Raw genomic sequence first — 18,711 nt, forward strand, 5'->3', positions numbered from 1 at the left:
CGCAGAAACAGTGTAGAGGGTGATTTGGAGCTGAGACAGTAATTCACCATCTCTCCTTCCCCATATGACGCTTCTATTTCCTTTCCTGATCTCACTGAATTCAGCTTTGGTCTCACCAGATTTGCAGTTAGGACCTGTTGATGGTCGGGAAGAGATGTTAAGAGGGTAGGAAGTTCTTATTTAACTGGTACCGTCTTGAGATGCCATTGCGCTCTCGCTCTCGCTCCCGCTCTCTGATGGTTCTTTGGAGACCCCCCCCATCCCTGGTGGTCTCTGACTGCAGTCCCCCCACCTGTGTGCATGCCTCTCTTCCTGCAGCCACTTTTTTTCTCAGTGGACCCTCAGCATCCAGAGGCCACCTCCAGCTTTTCCCTTGGGGAGGCCCGCCTGCCCTTCCAGAAAGCCATCTAGGATAGGACCTAAGGCACCAGCTCTCTCAGACACGGCCAACCCTCTGGTCCACAGGACACCTGTACTCTCTTGTCCCACGTCAGTGCTGGGAGTGCAGGCCTGTCTCCGTGCGGTGACAGCCTGCCCCCTCCGCTGGGGGTCAACCTGCCAGCAGCAAGATTGCTCAGGCCTGAGTGACACCCCACAGGCTACCCTGTCTGCAGAGGACACAGATCAAGCCCTTTGAAATACCCCATTGAGCCTCCTCTCATGACCTCTAGGTGAAAGGCAGGCTGGGGTGTGAGGACTCTCTTCACAGCTGTTCTCACCAAAGAAATCAACTTTAAACCCCCCCCCAACCTTTTCTGCCCTCACTCCTGGTTTTAGGGTCCCATAGTGAGTTCCTGACCATCCTACATGGAAAGTCTGCAGGTTCCCCAAGGTGATCTGTCTCGGGTTTGGTATTTATTATCTACTGTGCCCTGATGCCTCGGGTGAAACTTCCAGTTCAACAAGCTATTGCTCTTAAACCCCGTGGTGCCTGGACATCAGGGCAGCCCAGTAAGTGCCCGGGGACCGGCTGGTTTGTAGGTTGACTTTCCCTTCTGTGTGTTGTCCAGGAGGAGGACGTACTCAAGTATCACGTGGTCTTGGAGGAGAAACTGCTGAAGAATGACTTGCACAACGGCATGCACCAGGAGACCATGCTGGGCTTCTCCTACCTCCTTGGCTTCTTCCTCCGCAATGACCAGGTGCGATCCTTTCCATTAAAACCCACAGGCGGGTGTCCTAGCTCCATGTCCGTCATCACTTTTGCGTTGCATAATCTCCCCAGCACTTCCTAAGCCTTCTCTACAGAAGACGGTTGTCTGTGTTTCACCATAAAGTAATGACTCAGCCAGACTGGGAAGCTCCCCTTCCCCCTCCCTGTCACCAAATCATCAGTGTGGCCTGGCTGACGATGGGATTGAATCCCAGTAGTCACAGGTGCCCTTCAGTTCTGATTCCTAACAAACAAACAGCCCCCAAGCCACCTCCAAGAGGGAAGGGAACCCGGCAGCAAAACCTGACGCTCAGGAAGTGGCACTGGCCCCAGGGTATAAGGAGCCTCACGGACTCCAGCAGCTAAATGAATAAACATTATTATCATTGCTTGATCATACAGACTGCAGACCTCAGACCAACTGACCCCTATACCAGTATTCCAGTATTAATCTCACACAACCCCTAAGTACTTAAAGTGTTTAGAATTCGTAGAAAGAACTGAGACTAAATACATATTTTAAGTATTTCAATATACATATTTTAAGTATTTCAATATAAAATTCAATATAAAATACGTTCTCATAAGAAAAATTAATAAAAACAAATGATTAGGATAAACTCAGCACTATATTAAAGTAAAGAAAGTTTAATTGCAAATTTTTAAGCAATAATAATTGGTCCCAAGTGCAGTTTTGAAAATAATTTTCTCAGTGTTATCATCATTGAGGTACCAGTGAATTTTGTGTACAGGTTTTCTTTTAACATGCTTGGGTTAAAAAAAAATCTTCATGGTTCTTCATTACTTAGGGAATAATCTACCTCCAAATATTTCCCTCTGACTCCTATAAATAATCTTACCTATTGTGCAATAATTTTGAGGAGATCCTTTTAAATACATTTTCTTTTTTTTGCAGGTAAGGCAATTTTTGTTGGTAAAGACCTTACATTTTTGTTTTTAATCTATGTCATCTTTTATTTTCATCATGTAGAAATGAATATTCCAATGCAGTTAGTTGAATCAGTTTTGATTCTGTCACATTTATTTTTCATGTGTTTGGAAAGTCTTTGATCTAGAGCTTTTTTTTTTTTCCTTTCTACAATAGAGGCTTTATCTTACAGTAAACAAATAGTTCGATCTTACAATAGAGGCTTTGCTTTTATTGATAACTCATTTACTCTCAGGACAAAGAAGATGTAGAAAAATGCTCTCTAAATGAGTAAACTTGTGTTCAGATCAAAATTTTAATGCAACCTGTAATTCTTCGAATACATCTCACAATAAAAATGATTCAGACGTTTTCTAATGCCAAATCAACAGTATTACAGCATCCGAAGTTCTGCCATTTTGATATTTTTAAATAGCTCAACATCTTGGAATTCTACAAATTTGTTTTGCAATCACCGTTTGACACCACAAGTAAGGCCCCCTGCTTCTTTTCCAAGTCTACACAGACCCTGGACCACTTCTGTGGACCTCAGCCGTGATTTATCCCAACATCCAGTGGAAATTCACTTGACTCCAAGTAAATCATCAGGGACTTTAACAGTCAGTGGAAGTTCAAATTTAAACACTTAGAGTCATTTTAATCTTGATGCAGTGGGGAGTTTGGGAGATGTTAATCATTTTTAAACCCTTATGAGATATGAAGTTGACATCTGTTTAGTACAATAAAGAATTCCCTCTTCTCCCAACCTCAGCCCTGCTACACACCCCCCCACACACACACACCACCCCCCAATTTTTCAAACAACCATTTGTTTTCAGTTATATTAGTTATATTAATGAATGAATTAATGGCTTTACTTATTTTGCTAAGCAATCATTAAGGTATGCTCCCATTTAAAAAAATCAAAACAAAACAAGTTACAACTCAAAGTTGAATTTAATTTGGCAACATTTAGAAATTTAGTTCCCATGTCTTGGATGCTTAGGGACACACAAGGCAAAGACAGTACAAACATACCATGAACTCCAAAGAAGCCCCAAGGGAAACATGGTATGGTAATGCAGACCTCTGAGCAGTCTCCTCACACTGGGAAGTAATGCTATCTGGTGCAACACTTTTTACAAACTCTAAAACACTCAAATATGCTAGTTATTTTTATTCTTATATAACAGCCACTTAGCCCTACTTAGAGGTGCTTGCAAATTAACCAGGAAGTAGAGATATGCTAGAAGGACACTGAGTTTCGTTCTCCGTGTCGTGGCTTTGGAAGGCATCCACACCTCCTGGACCACCAATAACCAGCACAGCCAAGCACATCCGTCATCCATGGAGCCATTTTATCAGGGGCACTAACATAACGATCATGACTCAGAATTTTTTAAACAATAAAAACCGACCATTTGAAGGGTGGAGAGAAACCTTGGAGATTATCTAGAACAACCTCTTCCTTTTACAAAAGGGGAAATTGAGATTCACAGAGGAAAAGCAACTAGCCCAAGGTCACACAGCTGGAAGGTGTCAGGTGCAGGACTGTCACTCAGACTCCCCTCTCCTAGGGCAGAGCTCTCTCCACTACACCGTGCTACCTGCCCGGTGAATTTTGGAATATCTCCTAAGCCATTGTCATATTGATATCCTCCAATCCCCATCGTCCTTATTTCCCTTAAAATCACTGTAGTAAAAACTTACAGTTAACCCTCTGTTCACAGCTCTACGTAAATGAGGCTCCGATAAACTACACCAATGTAGCCACTGACAAGGGAGTGATCCATGGCTTGGGGAAAGTTCTGGAAATTCAGAAGAACAGATGTGACATTAATGACACTACTATCCTACGAGTAAGTTCTATCCGAGGCCAATGATGAGCTAAAGAGTGCTGGCTTATTTTTTATAATTTTGAGCATAGGACTCATCTATCAGAGTATCTCAGTTCAGTTCAAAACACACTGCATGCGGGCTTCCCTGGTGGCGCAGTGGTTGAGAGTCCGCCTGCCGATGCAGGGGACACGGGTGCGTGCCCCGGTCCGGGAAGATCCCACATGCCGCGGAGCGGCTGGGCCCGTGAGCCATGGCCGCTGAGCCTGCACGTCCAGAACCTGTGCTCCGCAACGGGAGAGGCCGCAACAGTGAGAGGCCCGCATACCGCAAAAAAAAAAAACCAGAAACAAAAAAACACTGCATGAACGTCTCTAAATGCCAAGGAGCATACTTGGCTGTGGCTCCACAAAAATAAATAAGACATGACCCCTGCCCTCATTGGGCTCACAGTCTAGTGCCTTGAAAGGCTGCCTGGAGGGTTATGTTGTGGAGGGAGGAGGCTTCTGGAGCCACCGGCCTTCCTCAAAGGGAAAATGTGCCACACCCAGCATAGGCACGGGAAGGGGGGTGGCGGGGTATGGTGCACCCATGACAGGTTTTGGCCAAGCCTGGTCTAGCAAGAGAGACAATATGGAAATGAGTCACTTCAGTATAATATAGGATGCAGTAATGGAGACGTTTTAGTCCATGAGATGGTGTAGAGTCTCTCAATAATAGTAATAACTGCTGAAATTTACTGGGCACTTTTTCTGTGCCAGGCACTGCTCTAAACATTCTACATGTATTAACTCAGGTAACCCTCACAACACCCTTCAACGCAGGTACTATTACTCCGCCCATTTTTCAGATGGGGAAAAATGAGCCCCAGAGAGGTTGAGTAACACCCGCAGGTTCACAGAGCTAGCAAGTGTCAGAGAAGGCGTTCAAATCCAGGCAGTCTGGCCCTAGAGCCAGAACTGTGAACGACAACACAATACCGTCCAGTAGGTGCCAAGTTAAGAACTAGTCACATTGGTCTCCTTCTGTTTTAGGAACAGGCTGCACTTAAAAATGCCTGTCATTCTTGTGCTCTTTTTTCTATGATAGTGAATGTTATCTCCACGCGGACCCCATGGCTGGGCGCTGCTCGTGATGCATCCTTTAGTCTCAGAATCTGGCCCAATTCACTGAGTAGTGGGTTTTCAATAAATGACAGTTGTTGTTAAAGGAATTAGGATTTAAGTGAGTTAAGACCCCCTCCACACAGGTTACAAGATTATGAGCATCTGGAGTGTATAGTAGAGAAAGTGATGCTCCAGTGTCCACAACCCAAAGTAGTTGAAGTGTTTGTCTCAAAGGACATTAAAGAGGTTGACCAGACGAGCTTCTGGTTTTCAGTTTTATAGCCTAAAACGTCCAGCTCCATGTCGGGAAAATATTTGTAGCCTCATTTTGCACTAAATGTAATAACCATGAGATATTCACTCTGGTTGTGTTTTACTAAGGGAAAGTGTGGGAAGTGTCCCCAGCAGCCGATCTGCCCGTTTGGAACTAAACCACTAGTAAGTATTTTGTCTGCTTTGATAAAACTGTTTCTGGATCCCAGGGAGGTCCAAATTAGAAAATGAGTCTCAAGCACAACTCATTTCACTGCTTTCATTCCTTCACTTGATCTTAATTTAACCTTACCTTCTTACCTTATATGCATCTTTCTAAAGTCTTAAATCCATTTTTTTTGGACCAAAGCAAAAATTTAATTAATACATAAATAGAAACAGGGGTTCATCTCAACCAACACCCAGTGCAGGAAGGGATTTTTCACTTTCTACATCTTTCATATTCCAGTAGCTGGTTAAAGACAGGAGCAAGAAAGCTTATCAAAGGAGGCAAACTCCATATCCAACTCGGTATCCAACCTGGAGGAGTCCCACCTTCCCGATTCCCTTTACAGTTGAAGTTACAACTAACTTTCTCTAAGAAACACATGACAGACCTGCGGGGAGGTAGACATGTCTTTGAATTAACTACCCATCTATATTTCTTATAGCTGTTTATTGCAAAAGCTAGCTCTGATGATGCTCCAACCATTACATGTACCTTCCGTTGCATAATAGTAATTTATAACTAACAATGCTGACTCTTCTCACTTGAGTTTGCATTTAATCTTGTATATTAGAAGTCTTTGTAAGCAGCCTTAATCTTGTCTCAGACCAAGGCAGAATATCAACCAATAAATAAACAGAAACCAAGCCGCATCTCAATGTGGAATGTTGGAAGGATGTTTTCATCTGATTGACTCTGTGATTCTTCCTAACTTGAGCTAGTTCTAAAGAAAAGTTCTTTTTACATAGTACTACCATAAGGGATAATTATCTGAATTTTGCCACCTGGTATTCTGGCAGCCAACATTGTGATTTTGCATTTTCTTTCTTATGAAACAGCTCCAAGAAGCCAACACCCTCCTTTTCCAGAACATTTCAGTTAGAGAGACAGCAATGTACCACCCACCTACTTGCTTTTAGAGATTGGAAAGCTTTGTTCTAACTGAAAAGCTGATATAATCATTATTATTTCATAGGGTGCAGAGATGAAGAGATGTCTCTATACCATTTATTTCATGGGCAAGCGATCCCTGTTCATCGGGTGCCAGCCAAAGTGTGTGAAAACTGTCATTGTGAGTATAATGATTTAATAAGCCTTCTAACTATTGCAGCAGCATTGAGAAATGTAATCATGTGTTATACTTTTCAAAGTGCCTTTCCATGTATTCTTTTTTTTTTTTTTGGCCGCTCGTTGCTGCACACAGGCTTTCTCTAGTTACAGCGAGCGGGGGCTACTCTTCGTTGCAGTGTGCAGGTTCTCATTGCGGTGGCTTCTCTTGTTGCGGAGCACGGGCTCTAGGCATGCAGGCTTCAGTAATTGTGGCACACGGGCTCAGTAGTTGTGACGCACGGGCTTAGTTGCTCCACGGCATGTGGGATCTTCCCAGACCAGGGATCAAACCTATGTCACCTGCATTGGCAGGTGGATTCTTAACCACTGTGCCACCAGGGAAGTCCCCCTTTGCATGTATTCTTTCTGCCACCTCCCCTTCCTCCTTATCATCTCCATTACCACTGTCATTCAAAGTAGTAGCGGTAGCACTAAAATTCAGGACAGCCCTGCAAGTCAGCCCATTGGTGAAAGCTGCAATATTCTGTTGCATGATGAAGAAATAGAGGGGGACTTCCCTGGTGGAGCAGTGGTTGAGAGTCCGCCTGCCGATGCAGGGGACGCAGGTTCGTGCCCCAGTCCGGGAAGATCCCACATGCCGCGGAGCGGCTGGGCCCGTGAGCCATGGCCGCTGAGCCTGTGCGTCCGGAGCCTGTGCTCCGCACAGCAGTGAGAGGCCCGTGTACCGCAAAAAAAAAAAAAAAGAAAAGAAAAGAAATAGAGGGACTGAGAGGCTAAGAGGCTCTCCCTGTTCTCACAACAGAGGAAACGCCCCGTGAGCGAAAGAGACAGGAAATGGGCAGCTCTCCAGAGAAAGAACAGGTGCACCTGGTCATTTAGAAAGCGGGACCCCAGAGCTAGGCATCTCTGACCTGTTACTTTGGAATCTGCAGGAAAGTCCTTTATAACGTCCTGTCCTGCTGCTTTCGCAGAAGACTAGACGCAGCCTCTGCCTGTCCCGCAGAGGCAGTTGATTTGGCCCTTAAGTTGCGGAGCCTGCAGCTGCAGGAGATCTTGTGTTTTAATGCACTCAAGAATAAAGGCAGGCGCAAGCGAGCAGATATCCTGCAGGGCTTCCCTGAACCCAAAGAGAGTATTCATAGAATGTCAAAGGTCTCACCCACCTCCCAACCTTCAGTACCAGGTGAAATAACACACAACGCAAAGGTGCCAGGTTTGGGGATGCCGAGGGCCCCTCTGGCATCACTTGCATTGTTTTTACTTTGTTCCTGCTGCCCCTCCTTCTTTCTCGCTTTTCTTCGTCCTCTCCCCCTGCTTGCCTTTTTCCTTCCCCTCCTTCCTGCCTCCTCGGCAGAAGCCTCCACGCTGCTCCTGGCACGCCTGGAAATTGCATAGCCTCACCTGGTTCTCGGGGGCTGCTCTCCCCATCCCTCCCAACCCCTCCATGAGGGGTCAAAGCTACGGACACACATCCGGTCCCACCTGCAGGATGTCCACACCATGGCTGGACAAAACCAAAGGATGGAAGTGTGGCCTTGTCCAAGCCCAGCCTGGTCCTTCTGTTTCAGACGAGAGAATGCTGTGCGGGCTACTTTGGTCCCCAGTGCCAGCCCTGCCCAGGAAAAGCCGAGAATGTCTGCTTTGGGAATGGGATCTGTTTGGACGGAGTCAATGGCACGGGCATGTGTGTGTGTGGAGAGGGCTTCAGCGGGACAGCCTGTGAGACCTGCACGGAGGGCAAGTACGGCATCCACTGCGACCAAGGTGCGCACCCTCCCTGACCCAGGCAGGCTGCCCAAAACCAGCCGGAAATGCAGGAGAAAAGAGTGATTCGGCACGTGTTTCCTCACCAGCCTGTCTCCGGGGCAGACTGGAATCCCCCCCATTATCATGTGAATTACAAGAACTTCTGTGTTGTGTAATTTGCAATGGGCAGTGATTCCAAACATTTTCAGTTACTAACCTAGATTTATCAACCCTCCCCAATCTGCTCACTGACATTCTCCAACCCACCCACATTTCTGTATTTGCCTGCGTGTGCTGGTCCTCTGTGGGTACGCTCTGTTTTGGACATTGCTTGATCGTGTGAAAAGCAGATCTGTGCACATCATCTCATTTAATCCATACAGGAGCCATGTATAGTTGAGTATTCGTATCCCCGTCTTACAAATGAGGACTTAAGGCAAAGAGGTTGAATGACTTCCCCCAAGGTCACACCTGATGAGATTTGAACGCACACCCTGCCTCCCTCCAAAGCTTTGTTCTTGAATCATGTCCCTTAGGTGAAGGTCACTCTGTTGATTCATCCTCTGCCAGCCACATGCTTTACGTTGTTTTCACAAAAATCATGATCTGTTTTAGCGGCGTCGTCTGCATTCTTGTGCCCAGGGACACACACCTCTGAGCGGGCTGACGTGGAGAAGGGGTTTCCTAATCCATGATGGGAAAACGAAGCATTTTTTTTTCTACTTTGTATTAAAAACGACATATTTGACCTGGCTGTTGCTGTTTTCTCAACGGCTAGTCCAAGCCAAACAAAATCAATATATAATTGAGTCATTATAATTGGACCGTATAATATATAATTGGCATTATAGTGCTGATTTTTTTCTGTGTTATATGGAAGAATTATCTGCTTGCATTTATGCAGGATTTCCTAACCTAGGATCCACAGATGACCCTCATGGGGTCCAGCACACCCCCAAGGCTGAATGCTTTTTTCTGAGGAAGGCATCCTTAACTTTCATCCAGTTCTCAAAGAGGTTCACAATGTTGCTGCGTAACCAAGGAATCAGCATTTCTGTGTTGTCAAAGAAGGTGGTGCCACACCGGCTTTATAGGAACCGAGTGGGCTTCTCTCTGAAGTCTACTCTTAGGGAACAAACACGGCTGTGTCCCAAATGGGTCCCGTATAACCATGATTCCTCAGATAACCTCAGCCAAAAACACTCTCACACTGCTTGGGTCACTGCCCCACAGTGCTACACGGTCCCCAGACCTGTTAGCTCCCTCCTATGCCCCCGCCCTTCCTGGGAATCCACCCCCCAAACCCATGAGCAACAACGATCATCTAGAACCAGGCAGCAGAGTTACATGCACCGAAGTGAACCTTAGTATTAGATGTAAAGTGAATTGTTGAACACGGGTCAGAAGTCTAACAATGTGTGGGTGTTTTTCCACTCAGCGTGTACTTGTGTCCATGGGAGATGCAGTCAAGGACCCGCGGGTGACGGCTCCTGCGACTGCGATGTGGGCTGGCGAGGAGTGAAATGTGACGATGGTAAGAGCCAGCCTTTCGGTACTTATGATCTGTTCTTAGCCTCACTTCTCAGCAGCTACATGTTTTTCTCCTTCTAAAATAGAAATGGCATCTTTATTTCTTCCTTTGGTGATAAGGTAATTCCTACTTGCAGCCAAAAAGATTGTAAAATAAAGAAAAGCATTAAAAAGAAAATAAAAATTACTCATACTCCCAAGACAGGGACAGAACTGTCATTAGTGTTGTGTATTGGCCTTCCAGCCTTGGTCTAGGTATATACGTGTGTGTATGGGACTGTACTCCTCACAGTTTTGTAACCTACTCTTTCACTTCACAATATATATAATCAGTATCTTTTCATGTGAATAATTATAGGTAAATATCATTTTTCTTAATTTCTATACAATATCCGATTATCTGATTGTACCATGCTTCTTAAAATCAATTTTCTGCTATCATAAACAATGCTGCAGTGAGTATCTCATTCATATATATATATATTCATATATATACTCATATATATATTTGCATTTGTCTTATTAATTTATTTGGTTAAATTCCTTGAGATGGTGAGTTAGAAGTTGGCAGTTTGGGGGAAAGTTTTGCTGCTTACTGCCAAGTTGTCCTCCAGAGACTGTATCAATTTATTTTCCCCCGAGTAGGGTCTGAGCAGGCTCATTTTCCCCAGCCCCCCACGCTGCACTGATGACTCCTAATGTGCCCCCATGAGAGTGATGAGAGGGGAGAGAATTTCAGGCAGAAAGAAGCTCGTGGCCCAGCCCAAAGATGTGGGAAGTTTCTGCACATCTACAGGACCAAAGGACTGCAGAATGGGAGGGATGTAGAGGCAACGAGGAAAGTGGAATGAGAACAGGCTAGAGGTGTAGGCAGGAGTCAGCTCGTGAAAGGCTAAGGACGGCGGACCTTCTGCCGAAGCCAACAGGAAGCCATTCAAGGGTTTTGAGCAGGGCGGCAATGTGATGAGATCTGCATTTTACAAAGATCACCCTGACACTGGGTTGGAGAGGATACCCCTGGAAGCAGGTATCAGAGAGTCCCCCTCACCTGGGGCAGGGGCTGGGGAGGAGTCACAGGTGCCTGCCAGCCCAATGAGGGCTCCAGGGATGTGGGGTTGTCAGAAGGAGTGTCTTTGCCCAAAGCTCCAGGTTATGTTAAAATCAAGTGAACTCAGATTTTGTTGAAAAGCTAAAGTCAGAAGGGTGAGTGGTCTCGAGCCAAAAAGACAGCCTAGAGCAGATATCATATGCTAGTTTGTGAAGCCAGGGTTCAGAGGGCCTGAAGAGGAGAGGGAAGCAGGGAGCAAAAGGGTCACATAAACAGGAAGACAGTCCGGGGGAATCCCTAGATCAAGACATAAGCGGCAGCCAGGGTTAATCTGGGGGTTTACCCTTGCCTGTCATTTATATGCTTATAGGACCATGGTGTATGGGAGGACCAGCCACTTTTAAAGGGACAGGGAATAGTCTGGAGGCTGTGACAAGTTTTCAAGCCCGTCCCCCTGCTGCTCCTCTCACCAGCAGCCTTGTGATTCATCTCTTTGCCTCCTGTCCTATTTCCCTCCGTTCCATACTCCACATTGCTGCCAGACATAACTTTCTAAAACATAGATATCTTAGTCTGTTCTGGCTACTGTAACAAAGCATCGTAGATTGGGTGGCTTATAAACAACAGAAAGTTATTTCTCATAGTTCTGGAGACTAGAAGTTCAGGATCAAGGTGCCAGCATGGTTGGGTTCTAGTGATAGCCCTCTTCTGGGTTGCAGATGGCCGTCTTCTCATGTTATGGCAGAAGGGGCAAGGGAGCTCTCCAGGGTCTCTTTTATAAGGGCACTAATTTCGTTTGTGAGGATTCCACCCTCATGACGTAATCACCTCTCTAAGGCCCGACCTCCAAGTACCAGCACGTTGCAGATTAGGTTTCAAAATATGGGTTGGGGAGTGGGGACATAAACATTTGGACTATAGCAGCACTGTTACCCACCCTCCCCAGTACCTGACAACCTGCTCTGATTCTCTATAGCCTCCAGTAGGAGAAACTTCACTGCCTATAGGAGACACACCTTAGCAAGGTGTGGTACAGAGCTGTTCACCAATTGGCCCTCACCCAGTTTTCCAGCCTGGTCTCCACTGCACACTCTGCTTAAGGGGCTTCAGTCTAGTAAAATGGAAATAAATGTTCAATCATGTTCAGAAAATTGCGATATGAGAGTGCAGAGTAAAGCGCCTCTAGACCAGACTAGACTGTTCTTTGTTCACATGCAAACTCCCCACTCCCAAGCCATGTCAGACATCATTCATCGATCATTGCACTCCTTCCTCTGAGGTCAGATGGGGCGCCACATCCTTTTCAAAAGAGCACACCATGTAGTCACTTCCAATTAACTGAAGTTGGCTCAAAGGTTTAGAGCAGATATCAGAGAGGAGGACCTAAAAGGTGATTGGGATTTCAGAGATAGAGAATGGAGAGAAAGAGATTTCCAGGCTCAAGGAAAAGCACACATAAAGGCACAAAATTGCATTGCATCTACTCTAGCCCACTGGAGCCTGTAAATGTTCCCTCTGACACAAAACAGGCCACTTTCGCAGCCAGGTCTCTGTTTCAGGACCTTCTATACAACCAGGCCAGGCCTAATGAGATTTCTCTTGGCCAGGCCTAATGAGATCTCTTTCTCAAAAGCTCTTAGCCTGAGCAACCAACCCTGTGGGTCCTTTTTCTCGTCTCTAACAATTTCTTTCTGGATCTTCCCCTGCCAGGAAGTATCTGTTAGCTGGGCATCCAGGGTAAAAACATTATGCTGTTCCAGGAAATTTAGGAACTAATTTGGCAAATAGGTGGTGAGTACCTGCCGCATGCCAGGCTCTGCACTATTTCTGCACATGCAAAACAATAACAACAACAACTTCATCTTAATTAGAATTAGTATTTGCTTATTTATATCACTCTGTAACAAGATGATGAAAAATTAGAAAGAATAAGGAACATAGGAAGTATAAATAAAATAGAAAATTAAGCTCCGGGGAGGGATATGCATCCTCACCACCTAGCATGGGGACCGGCACACAGGAGACACTCCACTGGTGTAACTGACCTTCAGATTTGGCTCTGAGCTTCCTAGAAGCCAAGGTGAAAAAAGATTTACATGGTCACATAGTTTTACATAGTTCATATGATGCATACCAGTTACTTGTGAGGAAGTAAATCTTTTCCTAGCACCAAGTACTAAAAGAAAGTTCTTGGGTGAGATTTAGTAAAGAAGAGCTGACACAGCATTTGGTTCTCTTTTTCAGAGATCACAAAAGATGAATGCAATGGGACCTGCCACACCAGTGCCAAGTACGTCCCCTTTAGCCTCCTTTGGAGGCGATGCAAGGGGTTTTTTTTTGTTTTTTTTTTAAACATCTTTACTGGAGTATAATTGCTTTACAATGGTGTGTTAGTTTCTGCTGTATAACAAAGTGAATCAGCTATTTGCATACATATATCCCCATATCCCCTCCCTCTTACGTCTCCCTCCCACCCTCCCTATCCCACCCCTCTAGGTGGTCACAAAGCACGTAGCTGATCTCCCTGTGCTATGCGGCTGCTTCCCACTAGCTGTCTTACGTTTGGTAGTGTGTATATGTCCATGCCACTCTCTCACTTCGTCCCAGCTTACCCTTCCCCCTCCCCGTGTCCTCAAGTCCATTCTCTACGTCTGTGTCTTTATTCCTGTCCTGCCCCTAGGTTCATCAGAACAGTCAGAAAGAGAAAATGCAAGGGGCTTTTTTTCCTAGTAGCATGTGTCCACCCAGGCCTTATCTTTAGGGAAATAGTTTCCTGAGACTATTTCTGAGGATTTATGATTAATTTAAGTACGAAACTAAAAATGAGGCCACCATCAGCTTGCAGGTCCAGCCTTTTGAACATGCTGCCACCTGAGTTACCTGACATGCTGGCAGAGTGCCAGTTGTTACCCCCATTCAAGCCACAGGGACTCTTCCACAGAAGCAGAGGGAGGCCGGTGGGCCTCAATTTCATCAAACCTTACTTGCAATTCACAGCCAAGCCTTCCTTCTTTATAATGGAACTTCATACTCCTAACTCCCAGAGGGGTTTAATGGGTTAATTAATTAAGAGCCCAGTAGCTGGAGTTAGACCTGAGTTCAAATCAGCGTCTGTCATTTCCATTGACTGTGTGACCTTGAGTCACTTATTTAATGCCTCTAAGCCTTGGTTTTCTCATCTGTAAAATGGGAATAATGATAATACCTACCTGTTAGGGCTATTGGATATTGTGTAGGTTACAGAAAATAATGTGTGAAGCACAGCTCCCAGCACATAGGATGCTCTCTAAAGATGGGCAGCTACCCTCCTTATCCTTGGGCTGATGCCTACATATACACACTCTGTAGTTTGCCTGATAAATGACTCCAGTTTTAGCTGCTTGTGGCAGGGCCATGCTAGGGATGGACTCTCCACCCAAGCCTTGGGCGGGGACCTCAGAGTGCCTCATGGGGGTAAGAGTTGGGATGCTAGGGATGAAGGGGTATTGTGAGTCCCGTGGTGGGGTGCTGTGCATTTTTCTACAAACACCACTTGCCCTTTCTTGTTGCAGCTGCCTTCTCAATCCGGATGGCACCGCCTCATGCAAATGCGCAGCAGGGTTCCAAGGGAACGGGACGGTCTGCACAGGCAAGTCAAGAAGGAATTTGCTGGGAGGAGAATAGCATGAACTTTTGAGGGATCTGTGTTCCTGCAGACTAAATGGGCAGCTGCTGCCAACCATTGATGGTGAACTGGACGTAACAGGGCAGCTGATCGTGCCCGGGGAGCAGGACACCTGTTCACGGAGAGGGCGTGTTGGTTTTGGAATGTGTGGGGCAACCGCCCCTGTTCTTTTCTCCCAGCCTTGGCCACAATTGGAATCATCTGGAGAGCTTTAGAAACCACTGATGTGGCTGACCTAGGCTGTGGCCTGTGTGGGGGGACTCTGGAGTGGGATAGAAAGAGGCTTGAGCCCTGGTTCTTCCCCCCAATCCCCACATGGCCTTGGGTGGGCCTCTAAACTACCCTGGGCCCCCTTAGCTCATTTGTAAAGTAAACGTGAAACTCTCTCCCCTCGCAGAGTAGTTTGGGAATGAAATGACCTCTCCACGTACAACAACAGAATGAGGCAGCTGTTAAAAACAGCCCCAGCGTTACACTCCCTGGGTTCGAATCTATGTTCTTATAGTTCGTGTCACCTTGGGCAAGTTGCTTGACTGCTCTTTGCATCATTTTGTCATCTGTAAGTTGTAGCTCATAAGAGAATCTCCCTCACTGGATTGTTGGATGATAACCTGAATTAAATAATACCTGTGAAGTGCTTAGACATCCCTGGCACAGAGCACTCGATAAATGTGAGCTAATACTCTCATGGTGCCCAACACGTATTTGGTGCTAGAAAAATGGAAACACTTAGCACTGTATCCAGGCGGGCTTCAGTGCAGACTGTGGTGGAGCCAGACAGTGACCGCACCAATTTGCTTTCTAGACCATCCGACCCTGGGGATTGTCCCCGATGTACCCTGCAGTAGGATGTGTACAGCACGCCAGTGAAAACAGCTGGAAAGGCAAATAACTGTAATGTTTCTCTTGCCCCCTGCTTTGGGGAAAAATAACAAAAGCAGAGGACACAATATAACAACCAACATTTCCGTAACATTTTCGTATACATTATCCAAACCTGTAAGTAAACCTATATAGGTGGATCCCAAAGTTCTTATTAATTGAGTGATTCGTCCAAAGTCACACGGTGAATGAAGGCCAAGCCAAGACTCAAACACACATCTTGGGTCTCCAAATGTATCTAGGTCTTTGATCCACTTTGCATTAATTTTTGTATATATTGTGAGGTCCAAATTCATTCTTTGCCATATGGATATCTAGTTGTCTCAGTAGCATTTGTTGAAAAAATTATTCTTTCCCCCATTGAAATAACATCTTGGCATCTTTGTAGAAAATCAATTGACCATAGATGTATGGGTTTATTTTTGGACTCTTAATTCAATTCCATATAGATCCTTATGCCAGTTCCACACTGTCTTTATCACTGAAGCTTTGTAGTAAATTTTGAAATTAGGGAAATTAGGGAGCGTGAGTCCTCCAACCTTCTTTTTCCTTTTTCCTTTTTCCTTTTTCGAGATTGTTTTGACTATTCTGGGACCTTTGAATTTACAAATGAGTTTTAGGATAATCTTGTCAATTTATGCAAAGGAGTCGGCCAGGATTTTGACAGAGATTGCATTGAATCTGTAGATCAGATTTGGGGAGTAGTGCCTTCTTAACAATATTAATTCTTCCCATCAATGAACATGGAATGTCTTTCCATTATTTAGGTCATCTTTTATCCCTTGCAACAATGTTTGTAGTTTTCAGAGTGTTTTATAGTTTGTTAAATGGAGTCCATCTTCTAATGCTATTGTAAGTGGAATTGTTTTCTTCATTTCATTTTCAGTTTGCTCATTGCTACTGTACAGAAATACAGTTGATTTTTTCCTACTGTTCCTGTGTCCTACCCAGGATCATTTATTAGTTCTAATTGTTTTTAGTGGATTCCTCAGGATTTTCCATAACAAGATCATGGCATCTGCAAATAGAAATGGTTTTACTTCTTTTCCAATCCGGATGTCTCTTCTTTCTTTCTTGCCTAATTGCCCTGGCCAGAACCTTCAGTACAGTATTGAACAGAAGTGGCAAAAGCAGACCTTGTCTTATTCCTGATCATGGGAGAAAGCATTTGGTCTTTCATCATTAAGCATGATTTTAGTGGTGGGTTTTTCATCAATGAAAAATGTCCTTTATCAGGTTAAGGAAGTTCCCTTCTATTCCTAGTCTGTTGAGTGTTTTTATCATTAATGGTATTGAATTTCGACAAATGTTTTTGCTCGTTCTGAGATGATCATGTTTTTGTCTTTAATTCTACTGATGTGCTATATTACATTAATTGATTTTGGGATGTTAAACCATCTTGTATTCCTACATAAGTCCCACTTGGTTGTGGTGTATAATCCTATTTACATATTGCTGAATTTGATTTGCAAGTATTTTCTTGAGGTTTTTGTATCTATATTCATAAAGGATATCAGTCTGTAGTTTTCTTTTCTAGTGATGGCTTTGTCTGGTTTTGGTATTAGTAATACTGGTCTCAGAATGAATTGAGAAGTCTTCCCTCCTTCAGTTTTTAGAAGAGTATGTGAAAATTTGGCATTTATTAAACGTTTGGTAGAATTCACCAATGACATCTGGTGCTTTGCATTCTTTTGAGCTATCCATATTTAATCCAGTGCCTACCATTTTGGAGTATTTTCCATTTCTCAATGATTCAAGTAAAAACGCATCAATTCCCCCCCCCCCCCCGCCCTGCTCTGTGTCATCTTTCTCTTCTATAGCAATCAACGCCTGCGAGATCAGCAATGGAGGTTGTTCTGGCAGGGCTGTCTGTAAAAGAACCACCCCAGGAAGCCGGGTGTGTGTGTGCAAGGCAGGCTATACTGGCGATGGCATCGTGTGCATAGGTAGGTACCATCCCTCACCCGCGATTTCCAGCTGCCTTTAATTTTGACCACTCGGTCCAGGTGCTGTCTGATTTCTCCACTGTACATTGACTTGTTTCCCCTTTGCTGCTCATAAGCAATCGTCTAGGAAATGCTTAACACCAAGCACATATCCTGCTCCACACCAAAATGTCCTCCTAAATTTAGCACCTACTAATGATTCTTCTCTGAACCAATTATACTGTGATGGTGACAAGTGGTTTTTTTTTTTTAATTCCTACATCTCTTCATTCATAGCACGTTAAATGGCACTCCGAAATTTTATTATTTTGAGTCCTTGGCTGCAAACACTCATATTCAGTCAATAGAGGGACAGAGTCAAGCCCGCAGACATGCCTCTGAGGAGCTGGTTTTGAGAAACCACAGCTGGTACCCTCCCTGTTGGGTTACTTCTGCCTCAGGTTGTCAGAAAACCAAATCACGCCTTGACACTTGCTCCCCTCGGTCAGTTAGCCATCCTGGCTGGTCCCTCAAGGCATTGTTTTACTTAAAAAATGAGGCTTGGGCTTCCCTGGTGGTGCAGTGGTTGAGAGTCCGCCTGCCGATGCAGGGGACACACGGGTTCGTGCCCTGGTCCGGGAAGATCCCACATGCCGCAGAGCGGCTGGGCCCGTGAGCCATGGCCGCTGAGCCTGCGCGTCCGGATACTGTGCTCCACAACGGGAGAGGCCACAACAGTGAGAGGCCTGCGTACCGCAAAAAAAAAAAAAAAAAAAATGAGGCTTGACTCTCATGCCAGGTGTTGCTTTTTGTTTTAAAGAGATCAACCCGTGCTTGGAGAACCATGGTGGCTGTCACCAGCACGCAGAGTGCACGCAAACAGGACCCAACCAGGTGAGCTGTGTCTCCGCGGGGGCCTACGTTTTCCTAGGAGCAAATTCCTGGGTAGTTAGACCCAGGCCTGAGGGACAGGGGCTGAGGACAGACCTCTAGGGAGCAGCAGCATGAAATAAATACATTAGAGGAGGTTCTGGAAGAATTCCCCAGGAGGCCATTCTTTGGGAAGCAGGAGAAAAGGGGAGAGGGGCAGGGGACAAAGGGTGCACAGGGAGAAGGGCCTTCCCTAGAGTGGGAAGAAGTGGCATTTGCAAACACCACATGGTTCCAGAAGCACCTAGAAGGTCTCCAGCAATGCTCTCCTTTCTTTCAGCTTTCTGATGCCCAGAATCTTACCATTTTTCTCTGTCTTGAGGCTCTGAAATGCATGTGCCACAGCAGAAGATAACGGTGTTAAGGCCTCTGTCAGCCACGTATTCCCCAACACTGTGCCCCTTGCGGCGCCTT

General features: G+C 45.3%; 1 protein-coding gene across 1 annotated transcript in view; it reads left to right on the forward strand.

The window, feature by feature from the left end:
• The window catches only part of STAB2 (stabilin 2), a 151,477-nt gene that overhangs the window by 95,043 nt on the left and 37,723 nt on the right, over positions 1 to 18,711 (forward strand). Inside the window, exons 34-43 of the mRNA XM_022600016.3 lie at positions 1,011 to 1,142; positions 3,812 to 3,940; positions 5,405 to 5,461; positions 6,478 to 6,573; positions 8,141 to 8,336; positions 9,757 to 9,852; positions 13,141 to 13,186; positions 14,448 to 14,524; positions 17,263 to 17,388; positions 18,188 to 18,261. Coding sequence (XP_022455724.2) covers positions 1,011 to 1,142; positions 3,812 to 3,940; positions 5,405 to 5,461; positions 6,478 to 6,573; positions 8,141 to 8,336; positions 9,757 to 9,852; positions 13,141 to 13,186; positions 14,448 to 14,524; positions 17,263 to 17,388; positions 18,188 to 18,261 — 1,029 coding nt within the window. The remainder of the gene's footprint in view (positions 1 to 1,010; positions 1,143 to 3,811; positions 3,941 to 5,404; positions 5,462 to 6,477; positions 6,574 to 8,140; positions 8,337 to 9,756; positions 9,853 to 13,140; positions 13,187 to 14,447; positions 14,525 to 17,262; positions 17,389 to 18,187; positions 18,262 to 18,711) is intronic.

This window comes from Delphinapterus leucas, chromosome 11 (genome assembly GCF_059928025.1).
Source record: "Delphinapterus leucas isolate spDelLeu-1000000601 "Yukka" chromosome 11, BTC_Dleu_Yukka2, whole genome shotgun sequence".
NCBI classification, from domain to species: domain Eukaryota; kingdom Metazoa; phylum Chordata; class Mammalia; order Artiodactyla; family Monodontidae; genus Delphinapterus; species Delphinapterus leucas.